At 54.6% G+C, this 20,640-nt stretch overlaps 3 protein-coding genes and 1 long non-coding RNA gene across 4 annotated transcripts; 1 reads left to right on the top strand and 3 right to left on the bottom strand.

Moving 5' to 3' along the window:
* Positions 1-55: 55 nt before the first annotated feature.
* On the bottom strand, positions 56-6,005 carry SNX21 (sorting nexin family member 21). The gene is made up of 3 exons (XM_043884573.1): positions 5,068-6,005; positions 4,455-4,633; positions 56-971 (listed from the first exon to the last, which is right to left on the bottom strand). The coding sequence occupies exons 1-3, from the start codon at positions 5,327-5,329 to the stop codon at positions 297-299; spliced, it is 1,116 nt and encodes a 371-aa protein (XP_043740508.1). The 5' UTR covers positions 5,330-6,005; the 3' UTR covers positions 56-296.
* Positions 6,006-8,839: 2,834 nt separating this feature from the next.
* On the top strand, positions 8,840-11,627 carry TNNC2 (troponin C2, fast skeletal type). The gene is made up of 6 exons (XM_043884557.1): positions 8,840-8,965; positions 10,348-10,399; positions 10,546-10,689; positions 10,782-10,896; positions 11,071-11,207; positions 11,448-11,627. Exons 1-6 carry the CDS (start codon positions 8,963-8,965, stop codon positions 11,477-11,479), a joined length of 483 nt encoding a protein of 160 aa, XP_043740492.1. The 5' UTR covers positions 8,840-8,962; the 3' UTR covers positions 11,480-11,627.
* LOC122681947 lies at positions 9,935-10,625 on the bottom strand. Its single transcript, XR_006337161.1, has 2 exons — positions 10,450-10,625; positions 9,935-10,069 (listed from the first exon to the last, which is right to left on the bottom strand). It is a non-coding gene; the product is annotated as an uncharacterized LOC122681947 (long non-coding RNA).
* A 5,357-nt stretch (positions 11,628-16,984) lies between the features above and the next one.
* UBE2C (ubiquitin conjugating enzyme E2 C) lies at positions 16,985-20,357 on the bottom strand. Its single transcript, XM_043883665.1, has 6 exons — positions 20,172-20,357; positions 19,600-19,627; positions 18,569-18,655; positions 17,928-18,132; positions 17,762-17,821; positions 16,985-17,243 (listed from the first exon to the last, which is right to left on the bottom strand). The coding sequence occupies exons 1-6, from the start codon at positions 20,270-20,272 to the stop codon at positions 17,185-17,187; spliced, it is 540 nt and encodes a 179-aa protein (XP_043739600.1). The 5' UTR covers positions 20,273-20,357; the 3' UTR covers positions 16,985-17,184.
* Positions 20,358-20,640: the final 283 nt, after the last annotated feature.

The following is a 20,640-nucleotide window of genomic DNA, read 5'->3' as shown; positions in this document are numbered from 1 at the left end:
CCAGGCTGGCCTGCGGGAAGACAGACCATCAACCCTGACCTGGGTCACGGCCCCCAGGTATTCATAAGCTGGAGAGGCAGCGTCAGACTTTCTCCCTGCACCATCCCAGCTTGTCCTGAGCGCAGCTCAACAGAAGCAGCGCATTTCCTTGGTCTGCTGCAAATTCTCTGTGGACCTTCTCGGGGTTCCCAGCACCCCAGGGAGCCTTCTCAGCAGCTGTGTTCTCATCCACCCCCCAATGCACCCCCCATCCAGGGGCAGCGCCTCTCCCACAGTGGCCTTAAGTCTAGGTGACGCTAGTCCAGCACCTCCTTGATGAGTAACTCTTTAAGACTGGGGGGTGGTGTGGGGGTCAGGCCTGCCTCCTGCAGGGCCTGGAGCCGGGCCTCAGAATGGCGTTTGTCCAAGCCCAGGCGCCAGGAGAGCCGCACGTGGGCCTCCAGAAAGGGGGCCAGCAGAGGGTGCGGGTTCTTGGCCCCCAGCAGCTGCAGCGCCTTCTCACAGCATGCCCGGGCCTCCCCAGCATCCTCCAGCTCCTGGTGGCACACGGCCAGCCCCGCCAAGGTCAGCAGACGTCGATCTGGGCCACAGGGGATGCCCAGCTGGGCCTGTAGCTGCCAGGCGTTGGCCCAGAGCGCCAGGGCCTCGCGGTAGAGGCCGGTGCAGGTGAGGCTCTGCGCCCGCCGCAGCTCGGGCAGCACGAAGAAGTCCTGCAGGTCCGCGGCCTGCCGCAGCTCGGGCACAGCCTGGAGGTGGCCCAGAAACTGCTCGAAGGCCCGGCTGCGGCGGGCGATGGTCTCGGCGGTAAAGTTCCGGCGCAGGCGCTTGCGGGGGAAGGAGACGCCAGCCATGGGACCGCGGAACTGCCGCTGCAGGTTTCGGTGCAACCGCTCAAAGTCCGAGTAGCGGCGGGAGATCTGGGCCGGCGGGCTATCCAGTGGCCCCGGGCCCATCACGGCGAGGGTGTAGAGCTGCAGGGAGGGCAGGGGTCAGGGCAGAGGCACGGTGTCCCCGGGCCCCTTCTCTTCCTACCCCCCACCCCCACTTTCAACTCTCTTCCCCCACCCCTTCCCTTCACCCTGGAGATCGAGCCAGCCCGGAGGGTGGGAGCTGCCGGGGCTGCAGCCGGGGTGCCCAGTCTCATCTTACCTGAGGCTCGTCTGAAATGACCCAGGCCCAAGGCAGCACAGAGAGAAAAAGACAGAGATGAGCTTCAGTGCCTGGACGTCTGCCCCCCTCACCCCCTTTCAGGGAGTGCATGCTGAGTTGCTTCAGTCCTGTCGGACTCTGTGTGACCCTATGGACTGTAGCCCACCAGGCTCCACTGTCCATGGGATTCTCCAGGCAAGAATACTGGAGTGGGTTGCCATGCCCTCCTCCAAGGGATCTTACCCACCCAGGGTTCGAACCCAGGTCTCTTATGTCTCCTACCTGGGCAGGAGGGTTCTTTACCACTAGTGCCACCTGGGAAGCCCCTCCCATTGGAAAGCGAGCTCTTCTGACAGCCCCTCTGGAAAACCAGCGGTGTGTTGAAACCCAGACCCAACTCCAGGCCAACCTTTGGGACCAGCTTGTAGCTTTGTTCCATTCTGGACACATGGCTCCACATGGCCGGGTTATTCCAATCCAGACCCTCAACACAGGTCTTCAGACAGCCCCAGTAGGGACCAGTGTGAAAAGCACACTGGACTGGGACCCAAGTTCTACCCTTGGGTCAGATGCTCCCTCACTATGGGAGTCAGGCAGGGTGGTCCCCTTCTTGGGTCTACTTCCACTCTAGTGAATGGAGCGCTGGCCCAGCTCACTGTTTACTCAGGTGTGGGACGGGCATAAACGTCGGTCCCTGGGATGTTTAGGTGGTAAGCACTGGAGTGGATAACACTTGAATAGAGGCAGAAGGTGATACCCCCCTCATTCTCTCTGAATCTTTCTGACTACAAATTGAGAAGCTCTCAGTTTGGTTCACAAAAGCGCTTCTCAGCTCCATTTTTAGAAAAGAGCCAGAAAGAATCTGTCAGTGCCACCTCCAGGCAGCAGCATCCAGCCAGACTTTAATGACACTTTCACTGCTTTCATTTTTACAGTTATCTTCTCTTTATGGTGAGTGAGTCAGGCTTCCCATATACAGTTGTGTTGTTAAGTTGTCTTTTAAAGTTATTTTTAAAAAATAGGTTTATTTGAAGAAAAATGATAAGCACCAAATGGTCAAAGTAGCATTTAGATAGGACAAAAATTGTGAGGGTGATGGAGGTTTGCGAAACGCTGAACAAGATGACCATTAAGCTTCCCACCAGGTCTGAGAACCCAAATATGGCTTAATCTATAACAGTGCTGAGCTAACAGGTCTAAAAAGGGGATTAGCAAGCATTGGATGTTAAAAAGAATCAGTCGCAACTGAGCACGCGCACGCGCGCGCGCACACACACACACACACACACACACACACATGGTAAAAGTGTACTAACACCAAACCCAGATTTTACTCTCAAATTTGTTCTGTGAAATTGCCAATATCGTAGCCACCCCTGCTCAGTCAGGTTTGCCTGCTCACTCTGGAAGATTCAGTCTACATTAGTATTCAGGATTAGAAAGTTTAACAATAAAGAAACTTATTTTACTCTAGTTCAACTGCATTCCCAAAACATTACATATTGACTGTAAAGCTTTTGTTTTTTCTTTAAAGGGACAGTTATTAATATTCCAGGGAACCAATTTTCTGCAGAACACATTTCAGGAAGCTCTCATCTACAGTGACCCCTTATGCTCATCTAGCTTTTATTTTCATTTGTAGTTTTTGGACAAAAACCCATTTTGGATCCATTATCTGATCCTTCTGTTGTCCTATTGACAGGTAATAATGAGGATCATTAACTGAGCACTACCCTGCCAAGTTCTTCACAGCCACTATTTCACCATCACAACCTCACTGTGACGAAGGTGTCCGTATCTCTGTCAGCTCAGGAAGCAGGCTCCCAGAGAAGGCCAAGGGCTTAAAGACCTCCTCCAAGTCAACGCAGCTGGTAAATGACCCAGCTGGGACTCAAACCCAGGCCGACCCAATTCCAAAGCCTGTGCTCTTAACCTCCAGGAGATGTTGAAGCAGGATTTGTTGCCTAGTCACTCAGTCGTGTCTGACTCTGCGACCCCATGGACTGTAGCCCAAGAGGCTCCTGATTCCTGTGGGATTCTCCCAGGCCCGGCCCAGGCCAGGCTTAGCTCTATCTTGTCATTCTCTTCCCAGAGCTGCCCCAACTTCCCTGTCTCTCAGCTGCTCCTTGCGCCCTCTTCCTGCGCATGACCCCCAGCCAGGACTTCTGCCACTCAAGACTCCATCATCAGAGTCAATCCCCACTGAAACTGGAGCAGCTGCCCCGTGGGCGTGGCCCGTTTTTCACTGAGAGCCTCAGAGAAGGGTGGAGAAGTCCAGATGTGGGACAGGGCTCCAGGCCCCCTTCCTGCTGAGTCAGAAATGGAGGAGGGTGGGGAAGAGGAGGGAAGTGAGAGGCAGGGAGCTGCTGCTGCCCCGACCAGCCAGGTTAGGCTGGGTTTCAGGACCAGGCCAACCGCATCCTCCATGTGTTTCTCCTTTCCACAGTCAGGAAATCAGCCCGCACCCCCCCAGCCCCCACCACTGATTGATCTTTACCCCAATCCACCAATCCCCTGGTGAAGGAAATGGCAACCCATTCCAGTATCCTTGCCTGGAAAATCCTATGGACAGAGGAGCCTGGTGGGCTATGGTCCATGGGGCTGCAAAGAGTCGGACACGACTGAACATACACACACATACCAATCCCCTAAATCCAGTCCTTCGGACAAGCTTATTCTGTACAGGCGTGGGTGCTGGAGAACTGACTCTTCTTGGTTGCAAAGAGGCCACAACAGGCCCTAGATGCCTGACATTTTCAACCCAAAGTAAAATAGTAATAACAGAACTATCATTTATCGAGCACTTCAAGATGCCAGGCACAATGCTAAGGGCTTTCTGTGTACTGTCTCATTTAACTCCTGCATTATTCCCATTGTTCAGGTGAGAAAACGGGTTAGTCAAGGTTTCACAACTCACCTGAAGTCAAACAACTGGTAATAACTGGGATCTGAATCAAGATCTGGATCCCAAACCCATTTTTCCAACCAATGCCAACTTGGTCTCAAGTCTGACTCAGATAATATTCTTCCCCATGTATCTTGCATCTTCTGACAGTTTGCAAAAGTCCAGGGGGCAGAGGACATGCCAGTAGTTCTTAGTCTCAAAACCAGGAAAGGATAAGTTCATTTGCCTGAGGATCTGTTTAAGTTACAGCCCTTTTCTGGCCTCAGTTTCCCCATTTGTCAAATGGGGCAGCCATTTATAACTACTCAGCCAGATCACCCAGGATGCTGAAGTTTCCCCTCCTTTCTCTAAGCCAGGGTCCTCTAAGATTCATAGCTCAGGGTCCTGGACCCTCACTCACCACGTACTTGGAGGGCGGATCCTTAACCACGGTGGCGTTGGTCACCTCAAAGAGCAGCCGCTGGGGTACCAGGGTGTTTCTGGACTTCTTCCAGAAATCTTGCAACTGCCGGGTCAGGAGCTGACTGCCCCGCTGCCCATCAGGTGGGGGGCTCCGTTCTGCTTGAGCACAGGATGGGCCTGGGGCCACGTATGATGTAAATTAGGTGCCCTGACCTCATTCATACTCCTCCCAATGAATGACAAAGGCTTTATCCCTAATTGACATAAATGGAAACGGAGGGCCAGAGAGGGACCCGGAGCCAAACACCTGCCGGGCAGACAGGAGGCGTTAAATAAACATTTCCACCCCCAAAACATCCCTAGCACAGTACTACCGTTTGTATCCCAGACTGTATATTTCATGCCCCAAACAACCCTGAGATGGGAGTGATTTGACACAAGGGAACGTGGCCCAGAGAGGTGTTGTGACTCTCTCAAGGTCACACAGCCAAGAGGCAACTGGACACACTTAAAAGAAGTGTCTTGAGTTTCGGCTGGATCAACTCGGGAACGCGGCCGGGGTGGAGGCCTAACCGAGCCCAGGGTTCCCGCCTCCATCCTCCCGCACTCGCCTGCGTCTTCTCCCGCCACCCGGTCGCCAGCGGACAGCGGGTCGGGGTCAGCGTCGTCGTCGTCCTCGCCGTCCTCCTCGTCGTCGTCCTCGGCGCTGGTGAAGCTCAGGGTGCCGCTGAGGCGGGACGACAGGCCCTCGGCATCGTCGTCCTCCAGTTCCGAGCTCTCCGGGAACTGCTCAGCCTCGGGGCCGGCCGCCGCCTCCCCGGGGCCGTCGCCGGTCAGGGCGTGCCGCAGCCGGTGCAGGAGCCGCGAGGCCATGGCACCCCGGGGGGAGCGCGCGACGCCGGGTCGCGGGCCGGGGCGGGAGGCGGACCCCGGCCCCGCGCCGGGAGGGGGCGGGGCCCGGGGCCGGGGAGGGCGGGGCGCTGTGGAGGTCCCGCCCCTGCCCGTTGCGGGGACCGGGGGCTCTCCCCGCGGCTCTGCCTCCTGCCCCCTTGCGGCGCACTACCGGCGCCCCGCTCCCAGGTGCAGCTCCCGGAGGCTGGCCGGGGCCGACCGGGTTCCACCGACCCGGCCCAGTCCGCTCCGAGCGCCGCTCCGGCCCCTTCCTGCCGCTGGCCCGCCTCCCGCCCCGCCCCCTCCCGGAGCCGCCCGGGAATCCCGGGCCCTTTGCTCCAGGAGTGCTGTGGGAATCCTGGGTAGGCCAGGCCTCCTCCGGGATTGTCCCCAATCCGGAGGGGCCTACGCCCTCCTTGAATCCGCCCACCCCTCCCGGAGACCCAGGCTGGCCGCAGACTGTCCCCTCATTTCCACCCAGCACTCTAACTTTCCAAAGTCACTGCGCGGCAGTCAGAAACCCATCTCTCCTGGGAGGAAGCCGAGGCCAAGAGAAGCCATGTGATCTGAGATGGAATCTAACCTCGAGTGGCCTAGGTTTTCTCATACGTAAAACAAGAACAATAAGACCTGAAGCACGAATTTTGCAGCTCTCGGAAAGGACCCTAGTCCAGGGCTTAGCTCAGAGCAGGGGCTAAGAGGATCATCAGTTTCATCAGTTACACAATGATTATTGTTTCTCCAGTGTTCACACGCTCTTACAATCTCATTTGCGCTTGCCTCACACATAGCACATAGACAAATGAGGAAACAGACCCAGAGAGACTGAGTTACTTGCCTGAAGTCACACAGCTTGCCAGAGGTTTCTGAGAGTGGGGCCTTGCAGCCCAGGTCTCCTGAGTTCCACATCCTGTTTTTTATCTCACGATGTCAGTTGCAATCTCAGCAGTTCCTCTAACGAGCTGTGTTTTTATCTTTTATCCAGAAGGCAGCTGTAGGTCAAGAATTTATTGTCCCTTCCTGTCAGAAGGCCTAGCTATCAGTCCCTAGCAGGGCAGATAGTGCTAGTTATATCATATGATCAAGTAAAATCTCGGATGGTAGCTCCTCCTTTAAATTTTTTTTTTAATTTATGGAAAAAATTTTTTTAAGTTTAACTTTTGGCTGCGCCTGGCCTTCTCTAGTTGTGGCGAGTAGGGGCTACTCTTCGTTTCATTGCAGTGGCTTCTCTTGTTGCAGAGCACAGGCTCCAGGCACCTGAGCTTCAGTAGCTGCAGCACTTGGGCTTGGAAGTTGCAGCTCGCGGGCTCTGGAGCGAGGGCTCAGTAGTTGTGGAGCATGGGCTTAGTTGCTCTGCAGCATGTGGAATCTTCCCAGACCAGGTTTTGAACCCACATTCCCTGCATTGGCAGGCAGACTCTTATCCTCCACATCACCAGGGAAGTCCACTCCTGCCCTTTTTAAATGGTGCAGGAGAGAGGGGTGGGGGGATGGCTTTGAATGGAACACACACTCCCTGCCATCCCTTGGTGCAGAAGAGGCAGGGCTCTCATTTCCTGACGTTCCACGGTATCCTCCACCCGGTTCTAGGTACTTGAAAAGGGGTCATATCTAACCCTTACAACCTCCTGGGGAACAGGCTGTTAGTGGACAAGAATGGTCCATTTTTAAGATGAAGAAAACGAGGGACTTCACTCCTGGTCCAGGGGCTAAGACTCTGCGCTCCCAGTGCGGGGGCCCCAAGTTCAATCCCTGGTCAGGGAACTGTATCCCACATGCTGCAACCAAGAGTTCACAGGCCACAACTAAAGATCCTGCATGCCTCAATGAAGATCGAACATACCACATGCCTCAACTAAGACCCGGCACAGCCAAATAAGTAAATACTAAAAAAAAAAAAACCAAACCAACAAACCTACATGTGCAAGGGCTTGGAGGGCTATAAAGGGTGGTGTTTGGAGCTGCATTTTAGCTTGAACCAGAGCAGAACCACATGCAAGGTGGGGAATGAGAATGGAAGGGTCAGTGGGACCTTGCTTGGCCACACTGAGTTTGGACCTTATCTATTTCCATGAATAAATTAAAGAACAAACTAATGAACAAAGGACTCCTGGGAGTTCTGTACTCTCTATACTCTGTTCCTAAAGGATCAAGTGATTCCAATGTTTGTGTCCAAATAGGCACCCCCTGGAGAGTATCGCCCCTTGGCCCTGGGCCTGGCTGGGGGAGGCCTTATTTAGCCTGGCCTGGCTCCACTGAGCTTTCCTTGGGAATATCTATGTAGGGCAAGAAGAGAGCCCAGCTGCCACTGTCCGTCTACCTTCCTTGGTGTCCAGCCCCCTTTCCCTGGCCCCAGACCCTGTGTTTAGTCATCATCGTGCTCTTTCTGTTACTTGATGAGAGTCCATGAATGTTGCCCATCCCAACACCCTGGTGGACCCGTGGAGTCTCAGGGTGGTCTCCCTTTGTATTTGACTTGATCCACCCACCCCTTCACTCTCCAGAAGGCCAGCTGAGCTCCTCCAAACTTCTTCCCTGAGCTCCAGCAAAGGGCCAGCTATACCTGCATTTACTTAGGGAAACCTCCCCTGGTTCCCCTTCCCCCTTAAAAAAGTGAGTCCCCAAACCTCCTTTCCTGGACAAGGTAAGCTTGACATAAGAATCTACTTTCAATGCTCTTTCTCTTCCAAGTGCATACCCCATTTCCTGGACCCCTCTATTCATTTTTCCTTCCAGACAGGTCCCTGGAGGACCGTCTGCCCCAACTTCCCCTCAGTCAGGATGAATAAGAATCCCCAACGTGACTATAGAGCTTTATGATTTACAAAGCTCCCCGGTAAAAAGGGGAATAACCATAGTTGCTACCTCACAGGATGAGTATTGGGTGAGATCAGATGATTAAAACGCTTAGCACATGTGCAGCACGTCGCAGAGGCTGTCAATTTCCCCTCCTCCTGTCCCGTCCCCCTCTGGTCTCTGATTCAAAGACAAAATACTCCACTTGCAAAGCACTGACTTTAAGTAGTTGGCACAAGCCCGATGACTTAAACCCAGGCTCCTGTTTACCACGGTTTCTCTGGGAGGGAGGTTATGACTGTCCCTATCTCACACACAAGGACACTGAAGCTGAGTGGCATTGCCACCTGCCCACGTATGCACAGCTTGTAGGGACAGGACTTGGATCTTGGGTTTTGAACGTCAAGGCCTGTGCTCTTCCATGCTACCATGCTGCCTCACTTCCCTCTACCCTGATCTTCCTCACCCATCTTGGAGCCAGTGTGCTTCTTGGGGGCAGGGTGGGGGGGCTCACTAGGAGCGGCAGAGCAGGGCGGGTTCTCCTCACAAGAATCTAGGACGTCAAGGCCTGCCACCTGCTCGGAGGCTTAAATTTCTCTGCAAGGGCCCTTGGCTAAATTAGGTAATGGGCTAGGACTCTGGGAGGGGGTGGCTCGCTGACCCCAGGATCTGATTGGCCAGGGCATCGGTCCTGGGGAGCAGGGAGGTGGGAGGAGAGGATGCCCCTACAAATCCGAGGGGCTAGAGAGGGCCAGGGCATCTTTGGGTGTTGGTGTACGGAGGTAACCTGCAGTGGTGGAGTCCAGGTTGGCACGCAAAATGGTAAGGACCAGAAGGGACTTCCTTTCTGCCCTCACTGGAGCTCTTCTGGGCATCTTTCAGATCTGGGTGCTTGGTGGGGCAGTCACTTGGATGTGTGAAGATGGAACCTGAAGGCTCCTGGAACCCCGGTGTCTGGGAGGAAGACTGGAAGACGGCCTTGGACTTGTCTTAGAAGGGGAGGGCTAGGGAGGACATTCCAGGGGTCCATCCTCCAGGCATCCTGGTTCCCTGAGATCTTTTGAGGCTTCTAGCAGTGTGGATCAGAGGATTGTGAGGGGCCTCAGCTTGTCTCGCTAATGGTGGAGAGGGGGTAATCCAGCAAGGCAGTGAGTGGTGGTAGAGGGATGGGCTGGAAGCCTTGCTAAAGCCCTCCTCTGGAAGACAGGAGGCCTGCTCAGGAGGAGAACCCCAGAGCTCCAAGGGGCCAAAGATGATACAGCAGGATTAGAGAGATGTCAGCCTCCCTGAGAGGGGCTGGGATTTGAGGCTGTGCTTCTCCTCCCAGAGCCCTCCCCGCTTCTCTTCAAGGAGTAACTAGACCCGGAGGGCAGCTGCTGTTGCCCATGCCTGACTAAAAATAGTCTGCCCTTCTGGCTCAGGACTGGGGAGGGGGAGGGGAGGAGAGAGACAGGAGGACAGGCCCTGCCAGCCAGCTAAAGGACTCCTAGGTTGCTTCAGCCTTCCCTCACGGCCAGCCTCAGTCCAGAGCCCTGGCTGGGTGGCTGGACTTGGATGTGACCGGAACTCTCCAGAGCCATCTGTCACCCCCGCAAGGCCAACATCCCACTCTGCCCAGCACCGAGTGGTATTTACTCCGATGACTGAGGCTTCAGAAGGAAGCTTACACCGTCTGTCTCTGCAAGTTCTCAGAGGCAGGGAATGTGTCTGACTCCTTGGTGGTACCAGGTCTATGGCCTGACCCTTGGTCAGTACTCAGTAACTTTCCGTCACATTATTATTTGTGTGACCACAAACATTTATTGAGCACCTATTAAAGTACCAGGCGTGATGAGCAGGTAGGGGAAACTGGAAAACCATGCTGGAATCGTGCTGGCACTTTACAAAGCCTTCTCACTCGGCTGATTCCAGCTGATCCCCGAAAAGCTGCTGAGAAGAGATGAGGCCACATTTAATGATTCGAGGAAGGGGGGGCGGGGCGGTCCTAACTTGATCTCTGATTGACAATGGAGACATAATCCCCAGTTCTTCAAAAGTGGGGCTGGGTGCTGTGGGGGCATGCCCAGAGTGGGGCAACTGGGAGCTGTTGCTCTGCAGGGACTTAGGGGGCATGTACAGAAATTGGGGTGCAGGAGAACGGGGTGAAGGCAGGAATGTACTCCGGGCTGCCCCTTCGGCTCTTTGATGGCCCGTGTCTTCTGCAGACGGACCAGCAGGCTGAGGCCCGGTCCTACCTCAGCGAGGAGATGATCGCTGGTGAGTGGGGGTGGGCGGGCTGGCTGCTGGGAAGCGGGGTGCCGGCGAACCTGGGGTGTCTGGGCAGGCAGGGAGAGAGTGTGTGGATGTGAGGCTGACAGTCTCGCCAGGCTCACCGCGGCCCTCTGCCCTCCTCGCCCTGGCAGAGTTCAAGGCCGCCTTCGACATGTTCGATGCGGACGGCGGCGGGGACATCAGCGTCAAGGAGCTGGGCACCGTGATGAGGATGCTGGGCCAGACACCCACCAAAGAGGAGCTGGACGCCATCATCGAGGAGGTGGATGAGGATGGTGAGCGGGTGGCCCTTGGGGGGGTGGGAGGGTGGGCGGCGGGGAGAGGGTGGCAGCGAGGGCTTGGCCCGCTCACCACCCGCTCCCCTCAGGCAGCGGTACCATCGACTTCGAGGAGTTCTTGGTCATGATGGTGCGCCAGATGAAAGAGGACGCCAAGGGCAAGAGCGAGGAGGAGTTGGCTGAGTGTTTCCGCATCTTCGACAGGTGCGTCGGGAACCCTGGGAGCAGCCAAGGGCCGAGCAGTCTGAATCTGGCCCGCAGGGCCCGAAGGTTCTGGGGGGGCGGGGGAGGGGTGCAGGAGGGGGCGGGGGGCGTGGCGCGAGCGGCTCGCCCCTGCGGGCCCTGAGCGCCCCCCGCCCCGGCCCTACACGCCCGCAGGAACGCGGACGGCTACATCGACGCCGAGGAGCTGGCGGAGATTTTCCGGGCCTCCGGGGAGCACGTGACAGACGAGGAGCTCGAATCCCTGATGAAGGACGGGGACAAGAACAACGACGGCCGCATTGACTTCGACGGTGAGGGTTGGGGCGCGCGGGGACCGGAGCCCCCGGAGCTTCGCGCCCAGGCGGGCGTCTTCCGCCTTGAGGGCGGGGCCGGGCGGGGCGGGGCGGGGCCAGGTTCCTCCCCGCCTCCCGCAGGCCAGTTTGTGCAATGCATCCGCTAATAGCCGGGCGCCGCGTCTAAGAGGCCGGAGCGGCCCGGCCTCGTCCGTCGCGGGGAGACTCGTGAGCGCTCCTCTGTCTCCTTTCCCGCAGAGTTCCTGAAGATGATGGAGGGCGTGCAGTAAGAAGTCGGCCCTTGCAGCCACCGACACCGCGCGGCCCTCGGCGTGGGCGGCACTGCCCCCCGGGCCGCTCGCGTTTCCCCCTCCCCGGGAGGGAGGCGCGGCCCCGTCTGGGGATGTGTCTGGAAGGAATAAAAGGAAACGTTGCAAAGCGCGTGGCCTGAGTAGAGGGGAGGACGGGGACGGATCGAGTGTCCCGGGCCGCCTGGTTGGGCCACCGTCCAGGGCGCCCGCAAGGCTGGAGCCGCCTGAGCGTCCTCGGGTCCGAGCGCAGCGGGACTCGGGAACCCGAGGTGGCGTTCCGTGCCCTCAGAAGTTTCGCGACTGAGCGTGCGTGACAGCTTAGCCGAGGGGCTGTGCGGCGCCTGGCGCTTCCAGGGTCCCCACTGCTTCTAGAATCAAGTCCAGATTCAATCCCCTCCTCTCACTGTTGGCCCTCCCCTCGAGAGGCTCCGGCCTCTCTCTTTTGCTCGGGAGGTGGGGTGCACTTTTAAGCCCTCGGGCCTATGCACACGTTGTTCTCTCTCCTTGGACTGCCCTTCTTCCTCTGCCTTGGCAAATCCTCAACCCAGCTCAGATGCCATCTCCAAGATACCAAGACCCAGCTCAGATACCATCACGTCCTTCCTTGATCCGTGCGGTGACTGGCTGCACTCTGGCGTCCAGAGCTCTTTTGGAAACAACTCAAGGATAGTGAGAGTCTGGTCGAAGCTAACTAAGTGCAGTGGTAGTTTGGCTTTGGTCAGGCTGAGTCTGAATCCTCATTGCTGGTGACAAACCACTCTCTGCTCCCTATCCTGATCTGTAAAATGGGGACAATGACAGTACTTATCTTTGGGCTTACCTGGTGGCTCAGCTGGTAAAGAATCCGCCTGCAATGTTGGAGATCTGGGTTTGATCCCTGGGTTGGGAAGATGCCCTGGAGGAGAAGGCTACCCACTCCAATATTCTGGCCTGGAGAATTCTATGGATTGTACAGTCCATGGGGTCCGAAAGAGTCAGACAGGACTGAGTGACTTGCACAGGTTTGGAAGGACTAGTTAATGTGTACCAAGTGCTTAGAATAGAGCCTGGCACAGAGTCAGCATACAGTAAATCCTTTTAGTAATGTTGTTATCATCTTGAAACATTGAACTCTTATTCATCACTCTAGCCCTCTTTCTCCAGCTCCGTGTTTTCTTTTCCCCTTTCTGACTCATTCATGTTTCCTGGATGGTATTTCCAGCCAGGAGCTGTGCTGGAGTTTAGTAATCATCCCTATGAGTCCCTACTGTGTGCTGCTCACTGTCTCATTTATCCACACAATCCCAGGGACAGATGCCCTTATTTCCGTTTTACAGCTGAGGAATGACGTACCCAGACATATCAGTTCAGTTCAGTTGCTCAGTCGTGTCCGACTCTTTGTGACCCCATGGACTGCAGCATGCCAGGCTTCCATGTCCGTCACCAACTCCCAGAGCTTGCTCAGATTCATGCCCATCGAGTCGGTGATGCCATCCAACCATCTCACCCAGACATATAGATGATAACTTCGATCAGAGGTCCCCAATCCCCAGTACCAGGTACGGTACCAGTCTGTGGCCTGTTAGGAACTGGGCCACACAGTAGGAGGTGAGAGGTGAGTTAGCGAGTGAGGATTGAAGCTTCATCTGTATTCATAGCCATTCCCCGTTGCTCACATTACTGCCTGAGCTTCATCTCTGGTAAGATCAGTGGCAGTATTAGATTCTCAAAGGAACGCAAACCCTTCTGTGAACTGCGCATGAGAGGGATCTAGGTTGCACAAGAATCTAATGCCTGATGATCTGATTCTGCCTTATGGTGAGTTATATAATTATATATCACAGTGTAGTAATAATAGAACTGTAGTGTGCTTGAATCATCCTGAAACCATCCCCCCGCCCACCACCACTCCAGTCGGTGGATAATTGTCTGCCATGAAATTGGTCCCTGGTGCCCAAAGGCTGGGCACCGCTGACCTAGACGATGTGGTTGTGGGGTGGAAACAGGAGCAAGACTACCTGCTGACAGTTCTTCCCGGGCGTCCTGAGTGCTTCAGACTGGCTCTGCCGTAAACTGATAAATCTCCCTCCCCTATCTTGCCCTGTGGTGCCTATCTCAGGGATGACACCCAAGTCAGAAATTCTGGAGCTCGTTTCCCACCTCTAATTTACTTACTGGACCCTGCCACTTTGTCTCCTTACCACTTTGTCCCTCCTCTCCAAGCCCACTGGGCATCATAACTCAGGGCATCATAACCACTATTGCTTACCAGGCTAATGATAACGGTAGCGAACTTCCTTCTAGCCATTCACTCCCTAGATAGGTGGTGGCCAGAAGGATCTTTCCAAAACCAAATCAGATCATGTCACTGCCCTGCTCAAGGCTTCATGAACTGCGTATTACCTCCCGCACGGCCCAGTTTCCTTCTCCAGAGAGCCTTCTTTGACCCTCCTCGTCTTCGTTAGGTGCCTCACTCACCTCTGAGTTCTCATAGCAACATGTGAGCCTAGCACTCAGTTTTTGTTTTTTGCTACACCACGTGGCTTATCTCAGTTCCCTAACTGGGGACTGAACCCAAGCCATGTCAGTGGAAGCCTGGAATCCTAACCACTAGACTGCCAGGGATCTCCCACATCCAGGTTTTATTTAGAGCTTTTTGTGTGTCAGGCACTATTCTGAGGCACTGTTCTATCCTATGAGGTAGCTACTAATATTTCCATTTTACAGAGAGGTTTGCTCTAAGTTCCCAAGTGTGTACGAGTAATATGGGAGTGGATCAGGAATTCTAACACAGTTCTACTTTAACCACCACTTATTCCTGCTACTGACATGCCTTTGCTTGTGTACGGGCTCAGTCACTCAGTTGTGTTTGCCTTTTTGTGACCTCATGGACTGTAGCCTGCCAGGCTCCTCTGTCCATGTGATTTCCCAGCAAGAATACCGGAGTGGGTTGCTGTTTCCTTCTCCAGGGGATCTTCCCAATCCAGGGATTGGCAGGTGGAGGCTTTACCACTGAGCCACCTGGGAAGCCCCATTGATATGTCTGTCTGTTCCCTAAATTTCATTCTCCTTGAGGACAGCACTGTGCCCTCTTCCCTGCCTTATCCCCAGCCCCCAACCTGGGGCCTTTACCTTGTAGGCACTCAACCGCTGTACTGAATGAATGTGAATGACGATCATCACAGGAGCCTAGCAGGCCACAGTCCATGGGTTCACAAGAGTCAGGCGTGACTTAGCGACTTAGCAACCATGACCACCTTCTCATACTTCCTGCACTAGTGTCAGAAGCCGAAGTCAAACTGACTTACACCAAAAAGAGATTTGTTGACTTGTGACACTGGGATGCCAAGGTGTGAAGTGGAGGCCAGAGTTTCAGTGTCATCGCTCAGCTATTTGTCTCCGCTTGGCATTCTTCCATCTGCAGCTGTCTCCACCAGCAGCCCAGACTGACTCCCTCCTCTTTTAGCAGCCCTAGTAGTGTTCAAGAAAGCAATTTTACTTTCTTGGAGGGATTAGTTCTGAATGACAATGTAGAGTTGGGTCTCTGTGACTGACACTTGTAGGCCACGTGACCATCTGGGGTGGGGGGTGGATCAGACACCATGATCTACGAAAGCACATAAAGAGGTTTCCTGAGGCAGGCAAAGATGCATCCACCTTGGCCAGCACTTAAGAACCAGTGTCAGATTCTGAGCTCTGCTCTTCTCAGATGTCTCCCGGCCTGGTGATTTTTTTTTTTTTTTTTAATTTATTTCTGGCTGCACTGGGTCTTTGTTGCTGCACACGGGCTTTCTCTAGTTGCAGCAACGGGGGCTACTCTTGGTTGCAGTGCGTGGAGTTCTTATTGCAGTGACTTCTCTTGTTGCAGATCATGGCCTCTAGGGCATGCGTGGGCTCAGGGGTTGTGACTGGCGGACTCTATAGAATGTAGGCTCAGTAGTTGTGGCATACGAGCTCAGTTGCCTTGTAGCATATGGGGTCTTTCTGGACCAGGGGTCGAACCTGTGTCCCCTGCATTGGCAGACAGATTCTGAACCACTGGACCACCAGGGAAGCCTGGTCTGGCGATTTTATTTTTTTGGTGATTTTCAATTTGAGAGTGTCAGAATCATCTGGACAGATTACTGGGGCCAAGAACTTGCATTTCTAGCCAGATCCAGGTGACAAGTGGAAGGACCACACCGTGAGAAGACTGCTCTGTACCTTTAACTAAACGGCAATGATACCCCCTGGGAGCTGATTGGAACTGCAGAGCCTCAGGCCCCACCCAGACCGACTGAATCAAAATTTGTATTTGAATAAAATCCTGGGCAAGTTTGCAAGCACGGTAGATTGAGCAACAGGAGTTTAAGCTCCAAGGAGAGAGCCAACAGCACAATCTGAGATGAAGAAATTGATCAGAGGACATCTAAGTTCCAACCACATTTCTTTCCACATGTGACAGCTTGGTCAGGGCACAGGGATGTGGGCTAGCTGGATTAAGAGGAAAAGGTGGTCTGATTGTCTCCTGCTGTCTCCTCCTCCTACCCTACCCCAGGCCTGCACAAGCAGCTGCAGACACAGTTGACCAGGCTGGGTGAGCAGGGCAACACTAGGGCCTTGTTGGAGCGCACCTGAGCTTCTCACGCAGATCTTCCTGCAGGACCTGGGCGGGGCCCAGCACCTCAGCCTGCTGCGACCCAGCTGGTCAACACAGGGGTTTCCTCCTAGGGGCCCAAAGGCCTGTGGTGGGTCAGTGGAAAGATGGCCTAAGGGCCTGGGGGTCTGGACCAGTGGTACAGCAAACAGAGGAAATGCTGGGAGATGGAGCAGGTGAATGTGCCCCAGTGGAGATGGAGCCATCAATGGAGGACCTGGGGCAGGGGGTGACTTGCAATCTCGATCCAGAAAACTTCCCCTGGCTGCCTCCTCAGAGCCTGGGCCAGCTGTAGGGTCGCCTGAATGTCCTCTTGCTCCTTCTTCAGGGTCAAAAAAATCTACTGTCATAAAGTGGGTGTCTGGTCCTCTTTCCAACCCCCTCCAACACACACATACACACTGTAATCACTCTGTTTCAGTCTTAAGATCTGGCTCAGCTTCATCTGCAACACAACTGGGACAACACCTATATTCCTGGTCTGTGTCACCACTCCATAGGATCAGCATTTTGCTTTTCTTTTTTAAATTAGTATTTATTTATTGCCACGCTGTGTGGCTTCTGGGATCTGTTCCCAGGCATTGGACCCGGGCTGCAGCAGTGAAAGTGTTGACTCCTCACCACTAGACCGCCAGGGAACTCCCAGAAACTAGCATTTTGTGACACCTGTTTTATAGATGAGGAAACAGATGCAGAATCATAAAATAACTCAGGTTGCAAGGGAGGGAATCCTGTCACTCCCTTGCTCAGCCCTACAGCCTATCAGCTGTTTCTACTCCCTGGGCTGTGGAGCAGAGAACCCAAACCCTAAACCTGATCTCTGCTAACCCTGGGCACTTCCAACCCTTGGGTAATGACAAAACAGCAACTTGCTATAAAAACCCCAAAATGTATTTATTTAATATATTCATCACAAGGGTTTAACCACACTTAATTTAAAAAACAGAAACAAAACAAAAATGACACCACAGATAAGACAGAGTCCTGTACAGAAATCGAGGCATGGACAGACCACCTAAGGAAAGAAAAGAAAAAAAAAGACAACACAAGGAGAGCTGGACATCCTAGGTCAGGGGTCTTGGCTGGAGACTTGCTTTGAGTAGGTTTCTTGCAGGTACTTCTTAAAGGCTGGAAGAGAACAGGCAGGTCTCATGAGTGATGGGTGCAGGGGTAAGGTGGGCAAGCCAGCAGCAAGAATACACACGTGGGAGGAGTTTGGGGAGCTGGGAGGGGTTTCCCAGCTCAACAGTTTGACCCTCTGCTGGTCACCCAGACAGGTCTCCTGGATGGGCTCTGCTTCTAGGGGGTAGCTCTGCTCCCAGGGACAGGGGAGGCGACTAGGGGCCCCGAGAGACATTTGCACAAAGCTTTGCCTTCTACTTAAAATCTCCCCAAGCTCCATTTATGTGGAACGGATTGGTTTTTCTGATTTTATAGCAAACAGGAGAACCAGACACGTCAAGGAAGAGGTGGAAGTGGGTTACCCCCTCCCTGGCCCCCTTAACCCCGCCCCCCACCCTGCCACTCCCTGCCCGGCCCCCTTAAGCCATCAGGACACATTCTCAAGTCACTGGAATCCTGTTGTTTGAAGGAGCTTCTGAAGGTTGGGGAGGGATGGTCTGGTGCCCTCAGGATGAAGGACCCACCTGTGGGGTTTTTCCAGAGCTCGGCGGCATGTGTGTTCAAAGGGCTATCAATGTTGGGCTCTGTGGGTGGAGGAAAAGAAGGGTCAGGTGTGGCTAGGAGAGGCAGCCCGGGGGGAGTCCTGACAGGTCCCCAGGTTCTGGGGGAGGGGCCGGGCCGGGCAGTCACCTCCGAGCAGACTCTGGATGGAGAGCAGGATGGTCCTGACGTCATACAGGGCGGACCACTTGTCTTTCAGGATGTCCAGGCAGATGTTACCCTGGGTGTCCACATTGGGGTGGTAGCAGGGTGTGAGGAACTTCACCGTGGGCGCGTTGTAAGGGTAGCCACTGGGGAACTCCAGGGACAGTTTATACCTCAGGTCTTCATATACCTGGAGAAAGAGATTCGCGGGGTAACCCTCCCGCCCCAAGCCTCAGTTCCCAGCCCAAGCCCCACATAAGGGACTTGCCGGGACCCCTGAGTTCATCTGAGACTCGACAGAAGACGAAGCATGAAACTGGTCTGGTGCTTTCTCTCGTATCTGGCGGGGTCCTCAGTGATCCTTTGGTCTAAGGCCCACCAGCCTAAGTGCTCAATTATCTTTGCTGTCTGGTCCTCTGTAAGCATCTCAGATGGAGAGTGCTGCCTTACACCCAGCCTCTCACTGTAGTCCTGGAGACCAGGGCCACAGGCTTAGGGCACCCCAGCAGACACAGGGGAGTGTCCTGCCGGGCAAAAGGTGAAGCAGACCTGGCACTTGGATTTCACCTCCCACCTCTCCCCAGACTCAGCTGAGTCACACTCACCTCCCCCAACCCTGCACTTACTGTGCCAGCGGCTCCATGGATAGTCCCCACCCATTTGAAGAGGTTGTCCGACTCAGGGAAGGCAGAAATTCCTTTATCGCCAGACATCTGGGGAGCAAACACAACACATGCTGGGCTGGAAGAGTTCGCTCCTGGGGGGGGCCAGTCAGTGAACCCCTTTCTCTTAACCTCACATTTTGATCCAAAATAAAAGCAACATGGCCAAACTGATATGCTTTCCTGAGGGGAGTACTGGGATTGTGGAGTTTCATTGCCAGGCTAAGAAAGGAGATGTTATGTAGGGAAGCAGAAGGCAGCTCTGTACCTTTCAATGCTGTGGGAATTCAGTTCAACATGCTCTTTTATTTGGCTGTTCTTTGGCTTGTGGGATCTTCGTTCCCTGACCAGGGATGGAACCTGGCCCAAGGCAGTGAAAGTGTTGAGTCATAACCACTGGACCACCAGGGAATTCCCTCAGCATGCTATTGAGTGCTGGTTATATATGAAGCCCAGAAGCTATTCACAGACTGGGAAGAGGAACAATATGGTCATTGAAGGATGTGAGTTGAGTATCTAGGGTTAATGTGGCTCAGGGGATAAAGAATCTGCCCACAATGCGGGAAGATCCCCTGGAGAAGGGAATGGCTCCACTCCAGTATTCTTGCCTGGAGAATTCCCTGGACAGAGGAGACTACCAGGCTACAGTTCATGGGGTTGCAAAGAGCGGGACACCACTGAGCTACTGACACTTTCACTTTTTTCAAACCTTAGGGCAGGGAAGTAGGGCCAGGCAGGACAGGGTGAGGGCCTTGTACAAGAGCTGTATTTTAGGTACAACTTCACTGTGGGGGGGATGGTACTGGGGAGTAGAGATTGCGGGAGAAAAGGTGTGTAGGTGGGGTGGATTAATTTCTTTCCAGAAGAAAGGTGGACTCATCTTTTTACCCCCACGACTACCAAAGAGCCTGATGTAGGAAAGGAAGCCACTGATAAGTGACCAGGAGGTGGGAGGGTAGACCAGTTGGTTGGGGATCTGGGCACCGGTCACTCACCATGAGAGTCATCAGCTCCTGTTGTAGCCTGCAAAAAGAATACTTGGAGTCACCTGGGAGTCTGGATGGGCCAGGACTCCAGGGATCTCCTCCCATCCCAGTCTTTCTGGGGCAGCTGTCACGGAGGCTTTCCTCTACCCTGAGGTCGGACTCACCTGGGGGAACAGTCACCTCCATTTCCATAGGAGGGTACTAGTGAGCCCTCACCCTCTCTAATTCGAGGATCTGGCTTACTCTTAACCCCATCTGCTTCTCTGGCGTCTCTCTCTGGATCTCAATTTCTCCCCTTCTTCCTCCCCGACCCCGCTCCCCCGCCGCCCTCCGGCCTAGCCACCGAGGATCGCCGGAGTATCTTCATCTCGGCTCACTGACAGAGGATCCTGGCAGCGATCCTACCCCTTCCGTCCTCTTTCGGGAGTGTCTCTTAAGAGCAGGAGAGCTTCTGGCGTGTCTCTCTAACTCCCGTATCTTACCCGTTCCAGGAGGAGGGGGGGGTCCCAGAAGTCTTCCCTCTCGGCCCCAAATGCCCGGGGGGTGCCAGGCCCGGCGGGTGTTACCTCCACACCACTCACCTCTTGCCCACGGGGCCCCGGGCGGCACCCCCGCTGGGCTCGGCTCCTTTACGGGCGGCGGCGACGCTGGCTGCGGCTGGGTCGCGATTCTGGGAAGCCATCCGGGCGGCGATGAGACGGAGATAAGCGGTACGCGGAGCTCACAGTTGCAACTGCAGGGTTGAGGGCCCGCCCGCCCGCGTTTGAATTGTAACCCTCCGGCAGCGCTAACCAATCAGTGACTCGCTTGGGTTTGATCCAGCCAATGGGGCACTCCAGAGTGCCATGTCACCGCGCAACTGCTAGACCCACCTACCAGCGTATTACTATTGGGCGACAGAATCGGGCTTCTCACCGGCGATTGGCAGAAGACGCTGTCATTGATTAACGAACCTGTAATGGATTGGCCGCCTTTGGAAAACGCCGACCATTAAAGGGCCTAGAAGACGTCCACGTGGGATGAATCCTTTTAGGTCAAATACTTGGCTAC

This window comes from Cervus elaphus, chromosome 23 (genome assembly GCF_910594005.1).
Source record: "Cervus elaphus chromosome 23, mCerEla1.1, whole genome shotgun sequence".
Lineage (NCBI taxonomy): Eukaryota > Metazoa > Chordata > Mammalia > Artiodactyla > Cervidae > Cervus > Cervus elaphus.
Note: the sequence above shows the minus strand (reverse complement) of the source record. Positions and strands in the feature narration are given on the sequence as shown.

What these genes read in the sequence shown, in the direction of transcription:
- SNX21 (XM_043884573.1), bottom strand. Translation starts at nt 5,329, where the DNA reads ATGGCCTCGCGGCTCCTGCACCGGCTGCGGCACGCCCTGACCGGCGAC. An exon ending in GGTGGCGGGAGAAGACGCAG is followed by an intron (nt 4,634 to 5,067) that starts GCGAGTGCGGGA and finishes ACGTGGCCCCAG; the next exon opens with GCCCATCCTGTGCTCAAGCA. An exon ending in ATCCGCCCTCCAAGTACGTG is followed by an intron (nt 972 to 4,454) that starts GTGAGTGAGGGT and finishes CCCTCCCTGCAG; the next exon opens with CTCTACACCCTCGCCGTGAT.
- TNNC2 (XM_043884557.1), top strand. An exon ending in CAGCGAGGAGATGATCGCTG is followed by an intron (nt 10,400 to 10,545) that starts GTGAGTGGGGGT and finishes TCGCCCTGGCAG; the next exon opens with AGTTCAAGGCCGCCTTCGAC. An exon ending in CGAGGAGGTGGATGAGGATG is followed by an intron (nt 10,690 to 10,781) that starts GTGAGCGGGTGG and finishes CGCTCCCCTCAG; the next exon opens with GCAGCGGTACCATCGACTTC.
- UBE2C (XM_043883665.1), bottom strand. Translation starts at nt 20,272, where the DNA reads ATGGCTTCCCAGAATCGCGACCCAGCCGCAGCCAGCGTCGCCGCCGCC. An exon ending in AGGAGCTGATGACTCTCATG is followed by an intron (nt 18,656 to 19,599) that starts GTGAGTGACCGG and finishes TTTGCTCCCCAG; the next exon opens with ATGTCTGGCGATAAAGGAAT. An exon ending in GCTCTGGAAAAACCCCACAG is followed by an intron (nt 17,244 to 17,761) that starts GTGGGTCCTTCA and finishes GTTCTCTTCCAG; the next exon opens with CCTTTAAGAAGTACCTGCAA.